This window comes from Sapajus apella, unplaced genomic scaffold (genome assembly GCF_009761245.1).
Source record: "Sapajus apella isolate SASKATOON/1434 unplaced genomic scaffold, GSC_monkey_1.0 scaffold18, whole genome shotgun sequence".
NCBI classification, from domain to species: Eukaryota; Metazoa; Chordata; class Mammalia; order Primates; family Cebidae; genus Sapajus; species Sapajus apella.
The window spans coordinates 22,727,958-22,751,170 of record NW_022436958.1 but is presented as its reverse complement, the minus strand read 5'-3'; the positions used below and the strand labels follow the sequence as shown (position 1 = coordinate 22,751,170).

General features: G+C 45.4%; 1 protein-coding gene across 12 annotated transcripts in view; it reads right to left on the bottom strand.

Annotated features, from left to right (window-relative positions):
* Positions 1-626: 626 nt before the first annotated feature.
* TANC1 (tetratricopeptide repeat, ankyrin repeat and coiled-coil containing 1) overlaps positions 627-23,213 on the bottom strand; it is a 267,662-nt gene continuing 245,075 nt past the window's right edge. For 11 of the 12 annotated variants that reach the window (XM_032286476.1, XM_032286480.1, XM_032286482.1 and 8 more), the window contains 8 exons: positions 16,732-16,865; positions 15,054-15,177; positions 14,549-14,724; positions 9,904-10,036; positions 8,511-8,602; positions 6,322-6,468; positions 5,425-5,525; positions 3,106-4,744 (listed from right to left, as the gene is read on the bottom strand). In XM_032286476.1, coding sequence (XP_032142367.1) covers positions 3,334-4,744; positions 5,425-5,525; positions 6,322-6,468; positions 8,511-8,602; positions 9,904-10,036; positions 14,549-14,724; positions 15,054-15,177; positions 16,732-16,865 — 2,318 coding nt within the window. In that variant the 3' untranslated portion in view covers positions 3,106-3,333. Of the gene's footprint in view, positions 4,745-5,424; positions 5,526-6,321; positions 6,469-8,510; positions 8,603-9,903; positions 10,037-14,548; positions 14,725-15,053; positions 15,178-16,731; positions 16,866-23,213 lie in introns of all 12 variants that reach the window. The other variant, XM_032286481.1, reaches the window with a different exon arrangement.

Sequence of the window (23,213 nt, the reverse complement as noted above, 5' to 3'; positions counted from 1 at the left end):
GACCCAGCAATCCCATTACTGGGTATATATCCAAAGGATTATAAATCGTTCTACTATAAGGACACATGCACACGAATGTTCATTGCAGCACTGTTCACAATAGCAAAGATCTGGAACCAACCCAAATGCCCATCCATGATAGAATGGACAGGGAAAATGTGGCACATATACACCATGGAATATTATGCAGCCATCAAAAAGATGAGTTTGTGTCCTTTGTCGGGACATGGATGAACCTGGAAACCATCATTCTCAGCAAACTGACACAAGAGCAGAAAACCAAACACCGCATGTTCTCACTTATAGGCGGGCGTTGAACAATGAGAACACATGGACACAGGGAGGGTGGCATCACACACTGGGGTCTGTCAGGGGAAAATAGGGGAGGGACAGCAGGGAGTGGGGAGTTGGGGTGAGATAGCATGGGAAGAAATGCCAGATATAGGTGATGGGGAGGAAGGCAGGAAATTACACTGCCACGTGTGTACCTATGCAACAATCTTGCATGTTCTTCACATGTACCCCAAAACCTAAAATGCAATAATATATATATATATATATTTAAAAAATAAAAAATAAAAGAAATAAAAATAGAAAAAATAACATAAAAAAAGAAAAAAAAAAAAAAGAACTCTTAAGGTATTTTGCTTTCTTAGACTTTACCAGGACAGTTTCTTGTAAAACAAAACTACTGAAAACTAAGATGTTGATAATTTACCTAATTGACACACCTCTTTTTGTATATAATAGATAAACCAAAGTCGAGCAACTCTCTTCCACACAAGCAAACCAAAACCACCGGTAAAAGGGGACACCAAACAGCCCCCATGCCGGACACTCCAGGTCCCACTGTTCAAGGTTGTGTGGAGCAGCAGCACTGCCCACCACCCAGTCCTGTGAGGACTAACTATTGACTTTCTAAGGATGCGTCACCTCTTCCTGACTGGACCAAGCACCTTATCTTTACTAAGTATATATCAAAATCATAATGTACAATAAATTATGAGAATATTCTTCTTAGCTCCTTTACAGGAAAAATCATCTAATGACAAGAATTATGTATTAGGAGATAATACTTTCCTTCTCATCCTGTTTGTTTTTAACCTTTCATTAAATATAAAGCTCTTTAAGGACTGAAGTTACTTAGCCCTGCAACAACAGCAGTGACCAGACAATAAATCTGAGGTATTAATTATGATGTTTAAGCATCCAAGAATTTTATCACAATACAACAGTTTAATGTTCACTCTCATATTACTTTGAAATGTGTGGGCATAAAGACAAACACACTTTTAACTGAAAGATAATACAAATGTGTTAAAGAACAAACTGTCATAACAATGTTCAGTGTATTGCCAAAGTGTTTGAGAATTACAGTAGTAAAGATATCCCTGCTGCCAGTAAAAACAGACACCAATATGTCTTGAAACAGATAGGCAAGTATATATTGCTTTCCTGCATGCTTTCTATTTGAGGCAAAAAGACTAACTTGGCCCTTGAGTATTATGGAATTTCTAGCAGCTGTCACCCTATTCTGAAATTCTAAAATGAAATTAAATATGCATTTGGTAGTGTTAATATAAAATATGCTTTTCACTATTCCCTCTAGGGTAACAAGGATTAAAGCAACAGAGACAGTTGTCATCAGGCTGTTTTCTACTTATCTATTGACTCATTTAGTGCAAAACAAATTCTATTAATAGTCTTTATTCCATATGGAAAAGTACAGTAGTTGTGCAGAAACAAAACTAACAAGAGTAAGACTTCCACAAATATTAAAATAAATAAGCCATAGTAGTTACAGCAAAACTCATGGAAAGCCTATAAAAACGATAAAGCTGTTCACACAAAGTACAGCTGTACACACAGGCAGGAACAAACGTTGAAGAATGACATCAGAGGTCCCTATTCGTACAAAACCACGATGATGTTCACAGGAACTTCATTACAGCGATTCATTTTTAAAACATTCTGCAAATATATAACTTCCTTTTCCTCAATTTTAGAAAATAAATTTCACACCCCAACATATAAAACAAATACACTCCTACCTCTCTCAAATTAGCATTTTAACATCCTCCAATAACACACCATTTTCATATAAAAATACCTTTAAGCCAAGGTTCATTCCTGTACCTTATCTTTACAAATGAAAAATACATCAGCTTAGACTTAAGTAGCACCTCAAAGGTGTTCATATAAATGAGATAAAGTGCTGTTACTGGTATATTGTTAACATGCCATAATAATATATCATTCAGTGCAATAACCAGCATGGATGAAGCTTACAGAGAACATGCAAATCATGACTGGGGTTTTCTCTGTAGGTGAACTACACTGAAATAGTTATATTTACAAGTCTGAATAAAATTGGGCTATTTAATATATACAACATGTGACTATAAAGTACTATTGTACAACAAAACAAAAGCAACAACCAGCCCTACGTTTAGTATCTGAATTAAATACTGTCTTTAGAGGAGCTTGGAAGATTGTTCCAGGAGCACTACCATTGTTAAAAGCAGTTTGGAAAACACGTGAGAGCTAATTTGTAAGCGCCACTAAGATTGCTGGTCTTAGTATTTTTGCTTGAATCCACTTGACCACCAGTCATGATTCCAAATGGCTTATACTGTTTCCAAATCTCAAAACACCTTCAAGCACAAATACAGGTTCCAAAAAAAGGTGCTATAAAAATATACGAATAAGATCCGTAACGCAGAAATAAGTGTTTAATCCCCTTACAGGAACTGCTATGAAGGGAACAATACTTAGGGTGTTCTCATATTTTGCTTTAAAAAAATTTGGCTATATTATGTTTACAGTCACACATTTAGCTAGGAATCACTCAGAACTTAACTTTTATGTATATATAAAATGGGATTTGACTCAATGGAACTGTAACTGTAGTTACATCGTTTCCAGATACATCACTTGGATATTATGTCATGAGTTCAACCAGTCACTCTTTAACAATTAGACTTACTGACAGTACTTATTCTCTAAGTACTATAATTTTGCCACATAGCAAAGGCAAGGAGGAAAGTGGCAAAGCCAAACAATTTTTTAAGTGAAAATCATTAATGTCTTCTGGGCTGTCTTAGAATTTTAACTTGATATAGTTTTCAGTTCTGCTTAGCATTCTTATTTATTGTAACTTCTAGCTATTAAAGAAGTGTTATCCCACGTTTTAGATATATCAGTGGCATCAGATCCACCCCCAAGGAAAAAGAAAATGGCTAAAAAACTTTTCTGATGAAAAAACTATTTAATTTACCACCAGGAGTCAACAACACACTTTTCCAAATTCCACAAATGGGGCTTTCTTAAGGCTCACACATTTGACTCTATGAACGATCGCTTTGGTTTTGCTGCAGTGAGGTGGCTCCTGTGGGCTTCATTACTGATATGAGGCTGCTGTTTGGAGATACTTTCCTGGTACAGATGAGAAACAGTCTTAGTTATCCTGTTCTCTTGACAGTGGACTGGAATTTGGCACTTGTTTTCTTCTAGCTCCTTCACCTGTGCCCCATTGTGGACACTTGTTTTGGCTTGATTATTATATCCTCCCACTTGCATGAGAGATGTCTTTTCAGTGTTAGCAGACTGCAGGCCAGCTGCAGAAGACGTGTTTGTCAGCAGCCCCTCTGCCGCCGGACAGTGCCATGCGCGGCCTGGAGGATTGCTCTGCTGTTGGAACCTTGCAGTCTTATCCATGATGCCCATGAACGGCGTGTTGCGGGGTCTGTGCTCCGCTGTACTGCTCTGAACGTGGGTTACAACCTTGTCTTTAATTCGAGTATCTGGTCCTTGGACCTTGAAGCCATCTGAAAAACTGCTGCTCGAAGTCAAACTACTGGTTGAACTTGACATCTTTATGCTGCTGGATGGAGAACCAGAAGAGCCTGAGCTGGTAAGGGAAGCCGGGTGTCGCATGTCACTGCAGGTCGCCAGCCCACCTTGGTTTGGAGCAGCTGCATCCACAGCCGCGGAGGCATGAGACAGAAGCCTCTCTGTGGTTTTTGTCTTACCTGGTAAAGGGTGTGCAGGGACACTCTCACCGCGCTGCAGGCGGACATTCTGGCTGGGGCCTGGCCGATCCCCAAAGTGGCCACAACCAGCTCCTGTAGTGAAAGTACCTGCTCCCTCCAAATGCGGGATTCTGCTCCCAGCAGGAGCGGCAGCAATTCTCCCTGGCATGGGACTCGGAGGAGGGTTCTGAGAAGAGATGTGAACTTTGATGCTGCCATTTCTCGCAGCAGGCTGGCCAGAGCCCAGGTGCTGGCTGGTTTTCACGATCTGGGCCTGTTTGGAGGGTTGCAGGACCAGCCCAGGCTGGGCCACAGGTTCTCTTAGGAGCTTGCCAATTCCTGCCCTGCTCTGTGGCGATACAGACCTTCCTTTGGACTGTAACCCTTCTTGAAGGTTTCGGATGTATGAAGAAGGGACCGATGAGGATGGCTGGGATCTGGGAGTCAGGGAAATGGATTCTTCCTGGGGAGAAGTTTCTTCCTCTTCAATCTCCTCAGGGTGAAAGTGGTCACTTAACCCAGGGGTCGGGGCGTCCTCTTCATTCTCGGAGTCATTGGGTGGAGCTGGTGGCGGGCCCTGCTGTTTCTGCTGTTGACTCCTCTGGAGTTGCTTGCACTCCTCTTCTACGCGGGCCAGAAGCCTCTTGATTTCCTGATTGTTGGGACAGAGTTTCACAGCCTCCTGCAGGTCAGCCAGAGCTGCCACAAATTGCCTTTGTAGGAAAATGTAAGGTAACATTACAAGCCACACATGAACATGCTCAGAGTGGAACTGTTCATAAAACAGCTGTGCTCAAAGGAAACAGAAGGTAGCAAGTGAGTTTTGAACGCTTACAGTGCTGGCCAGGACCCATTTAACAGCCCAGAGTTACTCAGCTAAGTGGCAGTGCTGAATTCTAACCTAGATGGGCGTGACTCCACAGCACTGCTCTCCATAAAGACTACTGGGCCGGGAATAAGGGGAAGCATGAATCAGTGGGTGCCAGAATCCTTTTAATATTATTACCATCTCGTGGTAACACTGCCCTCCTCTAACACAACAAGCTCATACAACCCCTCCCCTTCATGTCCTCCTAGTGCCCCTAGCTGGCAGTTTCCCTGAAATATGGACTAAATTAGGTAGGAAGTTCATGTTGTAGTAAGTTTCACCCGGGACAAGCGATGGGGAGGAGTAACTATTGAGATGTCAGGAGAAAACGGCTGTTTACCCATCACTGATAATGTCCCACTATCATGCCTCTTCGAAGCAGGTAGTAATAGTAATTCAGTACTTAAAAGGATGAGAGGCACCTGAGCAACACTTCTGTAGCAAAGCCTCCCCAAATGCAACAGGCAGGTTTGATCCCACAGGAAAAAAACTTTCTCTAGACACAAAAACAACCACGGACGGTACCTGCTGTTTCTCTTTGCTCTTGCTCTGGCATAAAAGGCTTCATAGGACTTGGGCTTCAATTCGAGAGCCTTGGAAGCAAATTCCTCTGCCATGCCAAAGTCCTGGTGTCAACAAGAAATACAGGAGTCAGAAGCAACATAGATACATGATGATGGGAAGCCTTTCCTAGTTTTGTTCTAAAGGATAGCAGAACGCTGAGGCACAGCCAGAAAGGGAGGAGGTAATGACAGTTGATTAATATCATTAAGAAAAGAATCTGCCACAGAAAACAGTGATAGTGACAGTGCCCCAGAAGGCCAGAGGGTGGACCCTCACACCCCAGTGGAGGGGCAGCCTCAGAAAGGAACCTAGATGCTAGGTCCATTCTGGCAGCGGAGCACAGAAGCGGGCAGCTCAACAGATGGGGCAGGAGGATGCAGTTCAAAAAAGGTAGGAAGTACTACTGAAACAGATCTACTAGTTACAAATTGACTATGAGTTAACCATGACTGGTTACAAATGAGTTATTGGCAGACCCTCTGAGCAAACCTAACACAGAAGGCAGGCCCACAACATGACACTAGGCTTGGGTTAGCCTTTCCTGAATCCGGGGATGGCAGTGCCGGCAGCATCACTGTTGGGAAGCTGCAGAGGAGCTGTCTGCATTTGCTTCTCATCACTGAGGCCAAGGAAATGAAACCCAAGTGGATTCCTTCAACACTGTCAGGGGAGTGGGTCACTGATAGGAGCCGTTTCCCACATGCCAGGTTCGCATCAATGTGCAAGCAAATCGGACAGGAGGGCTCAGGACTGGGTCCGAGGAGGGCTCAGGACTGGGTCCGAGAAGGGCTGGGCTTCACCGCTGGGGAAGGGCTCTGCTGCTGGAGGACTGGGTTGGAATAAAGGGGCACAGCTTACGTTTGTTTTTCTTCGGCATCGAGACAAACTGAGATAGAGGGAAACCCTTAATTCGTTGAAGGGTCTCATGTCCTCTCCGACTCCTTCTCGAGGAAACTTCCTTAAGGCATACTGGTACCTCTGGGCTGCCTCTTTCATCTTCCCTTTCTAGGATTCAAAAATCACAAACATTTGTCCTTTTTCAGAGGCTCTAAGATGAATAATCTCCCACACCCGGAACACCCTGGGGAGTTTCTTCCCCCCCTGCAAACCCATGATCATTGAAAGCAATCCGAGTCAGTGTCAAGATGGGAGCTAGTTCACTAACTGGGCTGACGCACACGGGCTTCACTGTCCTCACATGCACCTGCAGCCTGTGATTCCACAGTGAGAAAGAAGCCGGTTTTATAATAAGGTGTCTGTAAACTGCTAAATTGGTAACTATCAATCTTAATGGATCAGATATCTTCTGGTATGTATTTTTGAAAATTATTTCAAGAATGATCTCACATCTAAAGACATTTTAATGCTAAGTGTAATAGAAATCAGATGAAAAACTGATCCCATTCCTAGGACAAGTGGTATCTTGTAGATAGACCTAGAGAGCTTGTTGCAGAATAATAATTTTTCTTTCAAGAGGAACTAAAACATGGGCTTTAAAAAGCAGAACAGCACCACACATCATTTTCAAAGCTAAAAAATCCATTTGCTCAGTCAGTCCCATTGCACAGTGGGTATGAAGCCTGTTGAAAATGGCTTTGTATTTCTAACATAATTGCCTACCAAAATCCATATTAAAAGCACTTCAAGGCCACAACAGTACACACTCTCAACTCAATTTCAAACTGATTCCAAGCCAGGAACCCTGCTGGGTCATGCTATATTACCTATTTATTTGTTACTATTTTAAAAAATGAAAAGGAAAAAATCTACAACATAGCAAGTACAGCTGCCTAACAGTAAAAAGGATTAACATGGTCATAATCTAGTTTTTCCCCAATAATCTTTTAATTCTGTCTAATCACAGAACTGCAAAGAATAGTGACCTATGCAAATGGCCTGCATATCTATCTAAACCAGGGGCTGGCAAACCATGGCTTGGAGGCCAAGTCTGCTGGCCACCTGTGTTTACAAATAAAGTTTTATTGGGCCACAGCTTTGTTCATTCGCTCTGTGTTCTCTGTGGCTGCTTTTTACCCCTACAGCAGAACTGGAGAGTTGTGACAGAGGCCACACAGTCTGTAGAGCCTGAAACATTACTGTCTGGCCTTTAAAAATAAGTTTACTGACCTCTGAGCTAAATTGATGTCTTATTTGGAAAAATTTAAAGTGCAGTTTATTGATCTGTAAATCATATTTCCATTTTTGAGGGAAAATAAATTAATTCAGTCTCCTGAATAACTGAGGTATTACTTGACTGTATTAAGTGTATTAAGTGTATCTCTAAAAACGGTTTCAAATTCCAGACATTCATTAGACAGGAAAGGCTCAGGAGATGGAGCGAGCCTTTTCTTCTGGACATGACTGCTGGGTGTTCCCCTCCTATGCCTCATCACTGTGCCTCAGTGTGGCGGTCTTAACTCAGAACATGAAGGGCTGAGGAACATCCTCTATGGCGTTCAGTTGACCTAAAGGTGACTTGGCTTCATGCCATGGCTTCAGGCAGTAGGCCACCACTACAACCTCAAGGATTAGCTCAGAAATAATGGCTCTCAGACACAAACAGAGGTGTTTTCTACCTTTAAGATTCTGCCGGAAAGATATTAAGCCAACCAAGGGCGTGAGGCCAGGTCAGCACCTCTTGGCATCTTTTTTTTTTTTGAGACTGAGTCTTGCTCTGTTGCTGAGGCTAGAGTGCAGTAGAGTGCAGTGGTGCCATCTCAGCTCACTGCAACCTCCACCTCCTAGGTTCAAGCAATTCTCCTGTCTCAGCCTCCCGAGTAGCTGGGATTACAGGTGCCCTGGTAATTGTTGTATTTTTGGTAGAGACGGTGTTTTGCCATATTGGCAAGGTTGGTCTGGAATTCCTGGCCTCAGGTGATCCACCCACCTGGACTTCCCAAAGTGCTGTGATTACAGGCGTGAGCCACTGGACCCAGCCACCCCTTGGTACTTCTCGTACATGGATTCTGTGCAGTAGCACAGCTATGGCCATTATATACCCAATTAAGAGGGCGCTCTGAGGCAAAGAAAAGGGCGGCCCCACTTACTTTGTACATCACATTTCCTTCCTCCATTAATTTCTGTAAAAGTATAATCAAGATATCAGGTTTGGAAGTGGCCATCGCCCAAGCAGCATTTCCTGCAAAACAAACACGCATTCAGAGGCACTTCAGAGGCCCCAGGGAAAGGATACCAATTCCTCCGTGGCCCCACAGCTGGAGGTGAGCACCAGCACAAGCCCGCTGCAAGGACCACAATGCCGTGAGGGAGGGGCAGGATGCCAGTGAGGCTCAGCCGCTAATCCTCTCCCACTGACCTGGGTGCTCAAATCTGTCCTTGCTATTTTACTGAAAAAAGTAATGAGAGAAACAGGTATCTGAGCAGTGAAGACCCATCCCTCCCTTCCAAGTGGAATGTGGGAAAAATTGATCAAAGGAGGCCCCAGCATAATCTCCTCAGTTCACGCAGTGGTCACCGTGCAGGCATGTGGGCTTAGCACCAGGTCCCTGCGTTGTGCGTCACCACACTCTACTCCCAGATGTCTTGGCTTCTGTCTCCTACCCTACAGCTCGGCCACAACCTCTCTAACCCCTGCCTGAGCTCTCGGGACACCATGGGAAGAGTGCTAAAGAGCACAGCCCCCAAGTCAGCCTTCTAGGTTCCCACAGCGAGTACCATGTGGCAGTCCTGGGGAAAGCCATTTAGCTGCTCTGTGCCTTGGTTTCCTCATCTGTAAAATCATGGGACTGTCACGGAGAATTTCAGGGCTGTGGTGGAGACGAAGGCAGAGGGTGAAACTGCTTGGATAGTTCCTGGCACTATTCACTGCTTGACAGTATTAGTGAATAGCATTTTCACCACAGTGCTCCGCCCAGAGCTGCTCCTGACCAAGGGCCGCATACATCTAACCAAAAACAGTGACCCTCCCACATTTGGAACAGTGTGTTGTGTCAAAGCCAGTCATGTGGAAAGGGCTTTCCCTACTCAGGGGCCCCGACACGATCCTCAAGTATTACTTCTTCACGGAAACTTGCTGCGGCGGCCATTTCCCCACGTAGCTGACTGGCAGCTCTAGAACAGTGGCTGAGCGTGGGGTGCTGCTCAGTTACCTGGGGACCTTTCAGCAGCACCGCCCGGCCCCACCCCACAGTGAGGTGCTGAGCCAACTGCTCTCAGATGTGGCTCCTGGCCATTGACACTCACCACTCCAGACTGTCCTTCAACACCAGCCTCTGCTTTCCACCCCCGCAGAAACACTGTGAGCTACTTACACACTGTGGATGATGGTGATTAAGTAAGACTGAGGTGAGACTGAGAGAGATCTGCAAACATCTGACATCTTACTTCCTAACCTGGGCGCAGGGTCACTCTATGCTCTCTAAGCTCCTACAGTCGGGAGCTAACCCCTCCTCCTGCTCAATGGAGGCAGTGCTCACTGACCTAATTTGGCTCCCTTTCTGAGTAGCGCCACGACCACGGATGTGTTCCGGCAGCCGATGGCTCTGTCCAAGGGCCGCATCCCACTGTGGTCCACATGCTCGATCACGGCTCCCTTCTCCACCAGGTACAGCACCTGCAGGGATAGCAGAGGCCTTAGCAGCAACTGGGGGCAGGAGTTCAGGGGCATACGTGGATTTAGGATGGGCAGTCTTAGCTTTACTCTCATTTGAAATGCCTCTGCCTAGTAAGGATCGTAGAACAGAAATGAAGTGGACACGAAACAGAGAAGAGGAGCTGCGATCCACAGCTAGACCCTTCCCTGCTGAAGAGGTTTTGCTGTCAGTGATGAAAAAAGCAGGGCACACGCTGCCACAGGTGCATGTGTGCACACATGCTCAATCTGTCTCTCACACCACTTCCCAGGCCACAGAGACTGGACACAGTCACCTCTACATCTCCAATGGAATTAAGCAGCAGACTTGTAGAATGAGCTCCAACAAGTGAGCAGGCCACAGCAGTGGTGACTTTAGAAATACTCAGACCCACACAACCTGGCCATGGCAGACTGTGAAGATGGGCGGCTTGGGACCAGACAGATCCAAGTATATAATTATCAAAGAGATTTGAAGGAAATTGGGAAAGTAAAAATGGCAAGTTTGATACCACGGTACAAAGACTAATTTGATGTGATAAAATAGCTGTCACTTAAACTAAACAGGAAACAAGAGGAAGAACCACTGTGGCCACTCTAATTTCTCCATTTACTGGAAAAGAAGCCTGTAGCCATTTTAGGTTTTCATGTGGATCTGAAAAGATATGCTTCCAGCTGGGTACAGTGGCTCACACCTGTAATCTCAGCACTTTGGGAGACCAAGGCGGGTGGATCACGAGGTCAGGAGTTCAGGATCAGCCTGGCCAAGGTGGTGAAACCCCATCTCTACTAAAAATACAACAACAACAACAACAAAAAATTAGCCGAGCGTGGTGGTGGGCGCCTGTAATCCCAGCTACTTGGGAGGCTGAGGCAGAAAACTGCCTGAACTTGTGAGGTAGAGGCTGCAGTGAGCAGAGATCGTGCCATTGCACTCCAGCCTGGGCGGCAGAGCTAAACTTTATCTCTCACACACACACTCACACACACACACACACAAAGGAAAAAGAAAAAAAAAAAAAAAAGACATGCTTCCTATCATCCACCCCACTATTCAATGACACTAACTAGAGGGGTTACTATCTATATAAAGAACTACAACTCAACTACAAAACCCAAATAACCTCATTTTAGAATGGGCAAAGGACTTGAATAGATTTCTACAGAGATGATAGGTGAGTGGCCAACAAGCATATGAGAAGATGTTCAGCTCACACCCATTACGATGGCTACTACCAAAAAAGCAAGTATTGGCTGGGTGCAGTGGCTCACGCCTGTAATCCAAGCACTTTGGGAGCCCAAGGTGGGCTCAAGAGTTTGCGACCAGCCTGTCCAACATGGCGAAATCTTGTCTCTACTAAAAATACGAAAATAAGCCAGAGGTGGTGGCACATGTCTTCCTCTAGTCACTCAGGAGGCTGAAGCAGGAGAATCGCTTGAATCCAGGAGGCAGAGGTTGCAGTGAGTTGAAATCCAGCCACTGCACTCCAGCCTGGGTGACAGAGCAAGACTCCATTTCAAACAAACAAACAAACAAATAAGTATTGGTGACAATGTGGAGAAATTCTGGAACCCTTGTGCACTGTGGTGTGAATGTAAAATGGTGCAGCAGCTGTGGAAAAACAATAGGGCAGTTCATCAAAAAATTAAAAACACAATCACTGTGTGAGCCACAGATTCTGCTTCTGGATATATACCCCAAAGAACTGAAAGCAGAGTCCTGAAGAAATACTTGGACACCCACATTCACAGCAGCATTATTTACAGTAGCAAAAAACATAGAAGCAACCTAAGTGTCCAGTGACAGATGACTAAACAACACGTGATATATATGTACAATGGAGCATTATTCATCCTTAAAAAGGAAGGAAACGCTATTCTAACACAAGCTTCAACATGGGTGAACCTGGAGGACATTATGGTAAGTGAAATAAGCTGGTCACAAAAAGACAAAAACTCTATGATTCCACTTACATGAGATATCTAAAGGGGTAAAAAGCTCAGAGACAGAAAGTAGAGTGGTGGTTGTGATGGGCTGGGGGAGGTGGAGAGTTGTAACAAATACAGTTTCACCTTTGCAAGATGAAAAGTTCTGCATACTGGTTGTGAATATGCTTCAACTACTGAACTCTATGCTTTGAAATGATTAAGGATAAATTTTATGCTATGTATTTTTGCCACGATATTAAAAAAATAATGTTAGAATGCTAAGTTCCTTCACTCTTCTCTACTTATGATAAACTGCAGAGTTTGGGGAGGTAGCTGAAAAATAAGTGTAGACATGTGAGATTTAGTTGGATATGTTTTTGTAAATTGACATGAAGTAGAGTTTACAAGGTACAGGAAGTTGATACCATTTAACCCTGACAGCACTGCCTTCTAAAAGCCCCAAGCACACACATGCAGGGCCACAGCTTCCACTGCCAGGTCTGCAAGCACCTGTCTCTCCAGCTAGTCCTCCCGTTAGACGTATTGAACTATTGGAAGCTGACTATTCCTCTGGCACCTGCTGGATGCCTGGGGCGTGGAGCCTGACAAAGTCACAGTTTCTGCCCTGAGAGATATTTCACAGTTCTGTTTATCAAGGTTTTATTCTCTCACACCTTGATTAGACACCAGCATTTGGCAAAGAGATAAAGATAGTGCCCAAAGCTTTCCATATTTTTAGGCAACGCTGTATCACTTTAAAAACAACCAGTATATGTACATCATGAAATACTATTCAGGCTTTAAAAGAAGGAAATCCTGTCATTTGCTGCGATGTGGATCAACCTGAAGGACATTATGCTAAGTGAAATAAGCCAGGCTCAGAAAGACAGCATGATCTCATTTACATGTGGAACCTAAACAAGTTGAACTCACAGAAGCAGAGAGTAGAAAAGTGGTTACTACAGGCTGGGAGACAGACATGGGGAACAGGGAGGCATTGGTCAAAGGGTATGAAGACTCAGACAGGAGGAATAAGTTCCGGTGATCTACTGTACAGCACTGTGACTAGAGTTAACAATACCTTTTTTTTTTTTTTTGAGACCGGGTCTCATTCTGTTGCCCAGGCTGGAGTCTGGTAGTACGATCTTGGCTCACTGCAACCTCCACCTCCTGAGTTCAAGCAATTCTTGTGCCTCAGCCTCCCGAGTAGCTGGGATTATAGGTGCCCGTCACCATGCCCGGCTAATTTTTGTATTATTAGTAGAGACAGAGTTTCACCATGTTGGTCAGGCTGGTCCTGAACTCCTGACCTCAAGTGACCCGACTGCTTTGGCATCCCAAAGTGCTGGGATTACAGGTGTGGGCCACCATGCCTGGCCAATAACGTATTGCTTATTTCAAAATAGCTAAAAGGGATCTTAAATGCTGTCACCGAAAAGAAATAATATTTGAGGGATGCATATGTTAATCAGCCTGATTTGATCATTCCACAATGTATACTTGTATCAAAACATCACATTGTGCCCCATAAATATACACAATCATTTGCCAATTAAAAATAAAACTTTGGCTGGGCATGGTGGCTCATGCCTGTAATCCTAACACTTCTAGAAGGCAAGGTGGGAAGATCACTTGAGCCCAGCAGTTCGAGACCAGCCTGGGCAACATGGCGAAACCCTGTCTCTATAAAAAATTAGCCAGGTGTGGTGCTACATACCTATAATCCCAGCTATTCAGGAGGTTGAGGAGGGAGGATCTCTTGAGATGAGGAAAACAAAACCATAGTGATCACGCCACTGCACTCCAGCCTGGGTGACAGAGTAAGACTCTGCCTCAAAAATTAATAATAGGCCAGGTGCAATGGCTCATGCCTGTAATCCCAGTACTTTGGGAGGCCAACGCAGGAGGATCACGAGGTCAGGAGTTCGAGACCAGCCTGACCAACATAGTGAAACCCTGTCTCTAATAAAAATACAAAAATTACCTGGGCGTGGTGATGCAAATGCCTATAATCCCAGCTACTTGGGAAGCTGAGGCAGGAGAATTGCTTGAACCTCGGAGGCAGAGGTTGCAGTGAGCTGAGATCGCACCACAGCACTCCAGTATGGGCAAGACAGCAAGACTTAATCTCAGAAAAATAATAATAGATTAAAAACAAAACAATGTAGAAAAAAAACAGGTAGTCATTTGATTAGTCACTTACCATATATAAAAGTAGTTTCTAAATGATCTATGCAAAAGTTTTATTTATATGGATGACTGAGAAAGCCTCATAGGCACATGTGTACACATTCACTTATGTGTCTGTTGTATGTGCTGTTTGTAAGCAGCTATTTTTAAACTTTTACGATTTGACTAAAATCTTAAGTCCTCAAATAGACTGCATGTCACAGAATTAGTGAAAAATGAAAAATCCCTGACAAAACACACACACACACACACACACACACACACACACACACACACACGACACGGAGACACAACCTCATGAAGACCCTAGAGCTGTTCAGTTGCTGGGGTTTCTTTCCAATGCAGGTGGAGGGAGGGACACCTGCTGGTACTCACTGTCTCAGCATCACCATAGAAGGCGGCCAGGTCCAGGGGTGTGCGGCCATTCTTGTCTGTCTGGTCTATCGCAGCTCCTTCTTCAACCAGATACTGGACCACTGCCCTGTGACCTTTCAAACAAGCCCAGCTTAATGCTGACAGACCCTCTTTGTCTAGAGAAGAAAGGACAGCACCTGAAAGGAAAGCGCATTCATAGAACATGAACCTTATGAGATGACAAAGCCAGAAAGCAAACTGTTTCACAACTGCAGAATACCTGGCCAGAACCAAGTGTCAGTGAAGCCCTGTGAAGGGTGACACCAGCCAGATGGGCTGGCAGAATGGTCACTGCTGCTGCAGGGGAATGCTGGGCATGTGGCTGTGTTGGCTATTCTTTCTTCTGTGTGTGTGAGAAAATTTCCATAACAGAAAATTAAGAATTTGAATCAGAAAGCACTGAATGGTTCTGCTAAACTTCTCTGTGTCCGTCCAAAAGAAACCTTTGAGGGCATCACGTTGCTACCTTTTGAAAGAAGGAATTCCACGGTGTTCAAGTGCCCTTCACAAGCAGCCACCATGAGGGGCGTCCGGCCTTGCTTGTCACTTAGGTTCACGTCACAGCCGCGTTCCAACAGCAGTCTAACAATCTGGAAGGGACACTCAGAATTACCATCCTTCTGCTGCCTTTTCAATCACACCTGCTATACCCAGACAGGTTTCTTGACCTTTAAAAATAGTCAAATGACTTCCCTTTAAAAATCCCTAAGTTGTGTGAACCATGGGGGCTGGAAAAGCTTTCCTCTGTATTCCTTTGAACAGAATCTTTTCCAAAATATATGCTTTTATCAGGCCCAATTCATTGCTGTTTCTGCTAAACATACACATACCAGACAGAAGTGGTAATCTGGGGGAGGAGGGATGCCAAGCACAACCCACAAGGACAAGACAGCCACAGGGAGGTGGGAGAATGAAGCATAACTCAGGGGGCTGAGCAGTGGTCATGGGGTCCCCCACAGGCACTGAAGACAACTAAGTACCTACAGTGGAGTGCTGGGCAGGAGGAGGGCACAGAAAGAAGCTCGCCCACCACGCACCCAAGCCACAGACTTTCCTAGGATGCAGCATTGGTGGACGGAATGCCTTTCAGGGAAAGCAACTTTTAGCAAAGCTCCCTGCAGGAGATTTTCAGCCTTAGAAATATGCCTTTCAACTGTGCATGGTCATAAGGCTGGGGAAATAAAAACTAGAAAACCAGACAGGGGTCTCCCATAAACCCCATCCCAGTGGGAACTGCTTCAGCCATAGCTTAGCGCAAGTTTTCCCCAGTGCATCACTTGTTACATTGCCACGGCAACAGGAGGTGACACATTCCCACTGCCTTCTTGCTCTTTATCTGCTAAGGAATGCTTTCCAAACTTCCCCGTGGCTTAGGAAACAGTGGGGCAAGGAGAGTATTAGCCAGAGCATCAGGCTGAAGCAGTGAGGGTGACAGGGAACAGATGGTACAAACCAAGCTCTTAGGAATGGAATGGAGAGAAGAATCCTGGCAGGAAGTACTCATAGCTCCTACCAAGGGAGGTAGCAGGCATGGGCAGAGACACAACTCCATGACCAAAACTTTGGTCTAGAAATTTCTTCTTTGTAATATTCATAATATCCTTTGTGTTCATAGTGTATGTGTAACCTGGTGCTAGGCGTGGGGCAGGTATGCGGTCATTGTTTATGAAATGAAGAAACAAGGATTCCCTGCCCTCTCGAATGAACCACAACAACGGAAAACAAACCAGCCTGGATCAGTGCAGGACCACAGGGAAACATTTCCTTTTCCAAAGAGCACAACAGAACTGCTCTTCTTCCAAGTATGTTGGACAAATGCATCACAAAACAACAGCAGCAACAACACATATGTTAGTGCAAGCCTCCTGTTATCATGGTGAGTCTACCCACTCCACTTCCTCCAGTGCCTATGTCTCTGACCTGGATAGCTCAGCTTCGAGCAGCCTTGCTCCCCAGCCTGTGTGGCTGACGGTGTTATCCTGTCAAATGTGTGCCTCTATCAAGCAGTCCCGATGGCACGGCAGAAGCCAAGGATGGGGAACAGGCAGGCTCAGGGAAGCTGCATGTGGTCTCATGGGAGCTGGGCAGTAGTAAATTCCATCCCCACTCATAGCTTCTGAAGCATTCAGGGGCCCCCTGGGTACCTGCCAATGCCCCTGACGTGCTGCACAAAACAAAGGTGGGACTCCTCTCCTGTTTGTCCGTGACACAGCAGCTCCATGCCCCAGCAGCAGCTCACAGATCTCCAGCTTCCCTCTTCCTGCGGCAGCAGTCAGGGCTAAAGGAAAGTCACATCTGTTAGTGTGTGGTGGAGCACAGATGGCCAGAAATTCTTTGACAGTTCTCTCTCCCAGTAGGAGGTGGGGGTCTATGTGTCCTCCCCCACGGAACCTGCAAGGGCTCTGTGACAGCTTTGACCAACAGAACACAGCAGAACCAATTCTTTGCAAGTGTCAAGGCCCAAGTCCTAAGAGATAGGCTTCTTGCACTTCCTTGAGCACTCTTTCTTGGAGCCCAGATGCCATGTTGAGAGGAAGCCTAAGCAGTCCTGTGGCAAGACCCCCAGAGAGAAGAACTGAGGCCTGGGCAAGGCTGCCAGTTCCAGATGGGCTCCCAGCAGATAGCCAGCACCAGCCGTCAAGCCACATGCATGTGCTACCCTGGAAGGGGATCCCCTTTACCTAGGTCATGCTTTACCTAGGTCAAGCTGCCCTGGTAAAGCCATGTGAGCAGAAATGAGCCATCCCCACAATGCCCAGACCAAACTGTAGATTCAGAAGTAGTTAAGTTTTGTTTTTGTTTTTCACAAGAAGAGATAACCAGAATACAGTGCAACACAAACAAAGGTTGGTGTTATTGTCCAGTATGGCCTCTTACCCTACAATCACAAAATTTCATTCAAGAAGAATAATCACTGAGGCCGTCTAGAGTGCACGTCATTCCTCCCTTATTAAAGAATCTCTAATACGTCAAGATTCAGGGTTAAGAAAGACAAGAAAGAATTCCTGCCAGCAGGGGTGTGTGAATGAATGAATGAATTAATTAATTAATAAGTAAGTAAGGAAGTCAAGAAAGAAAAAAGCAGATCCCACTGTAGAGGGCCTGAGTGAACACGCTGGCCCATTGTCGTGGCGGTGCTGTGGGAAATCAGCTAAGGATGAAAGAAAATGGCATGCAGGGAGAGAGGACAACAAGGCAGGGTACTCACAACACCCTCCCATCAGCCTGGGCCTCCCACTGTCAGATTCTTAATTTGGGGGTGATAAACAGGGGGTGTAGTTCGAAGACTTGCTTCTGCTCATCATGGGAATCACTGTCTAGAGAGGAGGACGGAGGAAGTGGCAGAAACAACCCCAGGTCAGGAAGATCAGCTCTTCAGCGGGACCAGCGGCCAGGAAGGGGCTGAGTGGCAAGGATGGCTGCTCCTCTGGAGGGAGGGAGAGTGTGGCACCCTGGCTCTATTCCCAGTACGTGCCTGGGATGACTCTGTTTCTAAATACAGCCTCGAACTATACATTTCCAGGTTCCAGAATAGGGTAGTGTTCTTACAAGTCAGGCAGACAGACCTTTCAGACTGAAAATGGGCAACGCAGGAACAGGCCTTCAAAAGGTGTGGTCCACACGCCAGGGAGCCTATGCAAAGCGCCTAGCCTCGTTAGTAACAAGAAATGGATGCGGAACAACAGGAAAGTTCACACCCTGCTAGTGGAAGGGCGCACGGCGGCTGCTCTGGAAAACAGGCTGACGCGACGAGTAAGTTGAAGACAGGTGTATCCCCACACCCAGCAACCCACCTGCAGAGATGCACCCTGCAGGCACTCTCAGGGTACACCAGAAACATGTGCAAAAATGCTCACAGCACCCCAGGCTGCAAGTAACCCAAACAACCATAATCATCATCATCATCATCAGCAGCAGCAGCAGGCTTCGAGAAAGTGGCACAGTCAATCAGCAGAACACTACACATCTAACAAATAAACACCATGCAGCTAAACGTGACTAAGTCTGTCTCACAAACTTAACAAGGATTCAAAGAAACCAAACCCCAAAGAAAACATATGGAAGACTTTGTTCATGCATAGTTCAAAAGCAGAGTGCTGCAACAGTCATCTCTGGAGAGGGTCACCTGTGGGCTTCCGATTAGCAAGGGCAGGACCTGGCTTGCCTGCTGAACATCTAAGCCCAGGTCTCAGAAGGTGAGGGACTGCTCAGCTCTGGAGTCCCGAGGTCCAGAAGGTAACACAGGACAACACAACTGAAGACATGTTCTTGTCCTAGTTGCTACATGTGACCTTGGCAAATCCTCAAGGTCTGCGAGCCTCAGTTTCCCCATGCAGAAAGCTAAGGAGTTGAGCCTGACCAGAGTAATGAAGAGGCCAAACTTCCACAAATACTTAGTTCTAATTTCACTTTTAAAATTTATCTTATTTAAAATTTTGTAATAAACTCAATACCCTCCGCCACCACCACATTTGCTGTTACTGACTTTTTTTTTTTTTTGAAACAGGATCTCTCTGTCGCCCGGGCTGGAATGTAGTGGTGCAATCTTGGTTCACTGCAATGTCCACCTCCCGGGTTCAAGCGATTCTCCTGCCTCAGCCTCCTGAGTAGCTGGGATTACAGGCACGAGCCACCATGCCCAGCTAATTTTATTTATAGACAGACACACACACACACACATTTTGGAGACTAAATTTTGCTCTATCACCCAGGCTGGAGTGCAGTGGCATGATCTTGGCTCACTGCAACTTCTGCCTCCCAGGTTCAAGCAATTCTCCTGCCTTAGCCTTCCGAGTAGCTGGAATTATAAGCACGTGTGACCATGCCCAGCTAATTTTTGTATTTTTGGTAGAGACGGGCTTTCACCACGTTGGCCAGGCTGGTCTCGAACTCCTGACCTCAGGTGAACCACCTGCCTCGGCCTCCCAAAGTGCTGGGATTATAGGAGTGAGCCACCAAGCCCGGCCTAATTTTCACATTTTTATTCGAGACAGGGTTTCACTATGTTGGCCAGGCTGGTCTGGAACTCCTGACCTCAGGTGATCCACCCACCTCAGCCTCCCAAAATCCTGGGATTATAGGTGTGTGCCACCGTGCCTGGCCGCTATTACTAAATTCTAATACCTTGGGGACCAGCGTGTTACCGTGGGTGCCCAAAGTAACTTATCACTGGGCAGTCTTGATAACAGTGTTTTTCCTGTCATCTTTCTAGTCAGATAATTTCTCAGCTACAGGAAGAGCTGTTCTTAACAACAATTGCCATCTGCATCACTGATCTGGATGAAAGTGGATTCTCTCAAGACAGCGCAACAGAACAAAACATCGAAGGGCAGGGATACTACAGCTGATCTGGACTGCAGGTACCATTCATATCTGTGTTATGCAAACAGGCCCATTGCCCTTACTGAGGAGACATTTAAACTTAATCTCAGTGTGCTGTGACATGGTAAATGCCCCATAAACTGCATACCTCGACCATACCTTGGCTTTCCATTGAAACTGCTCTCTGTAACCCAAATGTGACAGGCAAGCAGTCCAAACCAACACCATTTTGGCCCCTGTGCCATTTTAAGACTTGTATTAAGTAACTATGGTCTGTAATTTCCACCCTACCCAGACAATGTGTAAACTAACGCTATCTTGACTTCTGTGAACCACTTCAGTAACAATCGGAATGTCCAAAGTCCCCTGGCACTCAGAATGTCCAAAGCCCCTCGCCCCCACCCCCGCCTAGGAGGTGGTTTACGGGCATAAAAGGTCTTGACATCCTCCTTTCAGGGCCATGAGTTAGAGAGACTCGAGTCCTCCGTGGCCGCCAGCAATAAAGACCCTGTAATTTAGCCTAGTCTTTGTCTCAGTGGTGATTTCGCATACTCGGTTACAACACATCGGTATGTAAAACTGAGATAAATACCATTAACAGAATGGTATTTACCATTTATTTATTTACCATTCTGTTAATGGTATTTATCTCAGTTTTACATACCAACACACCGAGACAGAGGTGGGTTGGGGGGCGTTTCATACATAAAAAGTTTGGAAACCAGGGTCCAAGGTAATCCCATCTGTACTCTGAGAATCTACACAAACCAGGTCTGGTCCCTGCTGTCTCGGGAATCCCAGCTGTAGTCTCTTCCTATCATGATAACGCTAATGATTCCTACTAACATAAGGCTCGGGTACTTTTCTATTTTAAGACACCAGAATACGCCACCCCAAATATGCCTTTTTGCATAAAGATCTTGAGCTGATTATTTTGAGAGACTGCAGACACAGGAGATATTCCAAGAACAGAGCAGAAATTATTCTCTTGTAAGACAAATTTCTGTCTATAAAGGAAAATCTCCATTTGGAAGGGTGTCTTCCTTTCTATACCAAGAAGAGAAGGACAAGTACATCACTAGAGACTTCTATCAATGGAGAATCTGGCTCACAAACCTTACCCTTGGTAACTGCTTTTCTTGGGTACCTCCCCATAACTGGTCTTCCCCACACCATTTATCTTTGTTTCAGGGCTGATGGCTTTAAGCTTAAAATCTAAGCCACCTCTTGGACACTGACTCATTTCTCTGGGTATCTACCATGAATACTAGAGATATACCTGCTATTCAACTTGTTTGTTTTCCTTGTGTTCATCTGTCTTTCATTGCTGCAGTCTGTTCCAAGAACTGTTTAGGGTAGGGATAAAGTGATTTCTTCCTCCCCTACATATACATTATCTGGCTTGATCTGATCATGACCCTGAAAACGTGTGATTCTTGTGCTAGAAGGTGTGGGTATTAAGCCACTACCTAGATCTGCTGCTGCTAGGCAATTTTCCTCCAGGCAAGGAACAACTCCTCTTCCTCCTCTCCCCAGTTGTAACTGACCAGAAGGAATGAATCAAAACAAAGACACATGGGCTCCAGGCAGAGGCAGGGCCCAGGTAAATGCAGGACTCCATGCAAAGGAATAGACATACGACTCTTGCACTTGATGAGATCTGAAGCAGCTGATCCACCACAGCATTGTGTTCTTTTATTTCGTAAACACATTTCATCTCCATTATAAGCAGGGCCTTTAAATCAGGATTTCTTTTGCAGCTGCTACTGAATTTTTGCAACAGCAGCACATCTGAAATGGCAGTCCTGCACTAAAAATAGGGACTTGGGTTTCACAGAGGCGTCAGGGAAGCCACGAGTAGAAGCAACTGACAAGGGGCAAGCACGCCACCCCGGGCATGGCAGCTGGATTGGACCCTGTCCTCCTCCTTTCCTTCACGACCCTTGCTATGCATTTGGTGACTTCCTCTTGATGCAACTAAAGACCTGTAAGCACAGGTAGACTTTGCTCAGGCTTAAAAACGATCACCTTCTACACACAAATTCCTGACGAGGCTCTTGTTTACAAAGGATGCAGACAGACGACTAGATCTGTGTTTTCCTTTTTCTATGCAGATTGAATATTCTGGGGCCATCACTGCAAACTCCTGAGGTTTAGGATTATCTCAAGTTTCAGCAGCCACTGGGACTTACAGATGCCATATACGGAAACAGGAGAGCCTGAATAATAGCCAGCCACACACTTAAGCAAACAGAACCATGGCTAAACTATGCTCAGGAATTCCAGCTATTCTGCTGCAAAGGCAGACAGACCTCCAGTGCCGCCGGGCAGGCTCCAGTGAGGGTTAATGCAATCTGCCTGACCAGAAGGAGAAGAGAGCAGGGGAGAGGGCAGGAGAAGAGGATGCCTTGCAATGGGCAGTATCTTGCCTTCTGGCAATCAAATACAAAGATGAAGGAGAAAAAAAGACAGTATGAAATGGGAGCTCTAAAATCAACACAAACAGATGGCACTTTTTAGGACTCAAATTGGACACAATTTCTTCTAGTTGCAAAATCCTTAACAAGATGGCATTTGTAAATTAGATTCCCATGAAAGTACATATTCTCTGATGGTCTGAATAATTTTACCTCAGCAACACTGTCCTGTCTTGAGAATGCACGCAGGTTTGTAAATGGCAGACGTTCATCTTAAGAACAACCTGACTGATAACAATCTGAATGTATTGGAAATAGCAGTGAGATAGAGCACCATAAAATGGATGGTTTGCAGGAATCTTTCACATATTAAAATTCTCCAGGAAAAGATTTGATTTGCAAAAAACTTGACTGTCAACTTGCCAGGGACACAGTCATTCCACAAACAGGGCCATTCATAAAATTTTATAACAGATCTGTCACTCAAATTCACGGGGTGTGCTACCCAGGCTCAGGATGGCTTGGCTTTCAGTTCACAACAATGGGTCCACATTCCCACCTACATTTGCTTTTGGACCCAACCTGGGGGCTTGGAGAGAAGGGCGGCAGGGTCAGTGCACACAGAGGCAGCTCCCTGCTGGGCAGACTATGACCTTTTCATACATTACCCACGGATGTATGAAAACCATTCTCCAAGCTGGAGCTGAGTGCCTCCGGAGAACAGCTTGCAACTGCGGAACCCACTTCATGCTGGCTGAGAGGGTGCTGCGAGCAGGGCAGGGTGGCTGGGCTCTGCTTGCATACTTGTGTTCATGTATGCAATTTACTTATTATCCCAGCCTCTCCCATATTTTATAAAAATGAGTGGAAAATGAAAAAAATGAAAG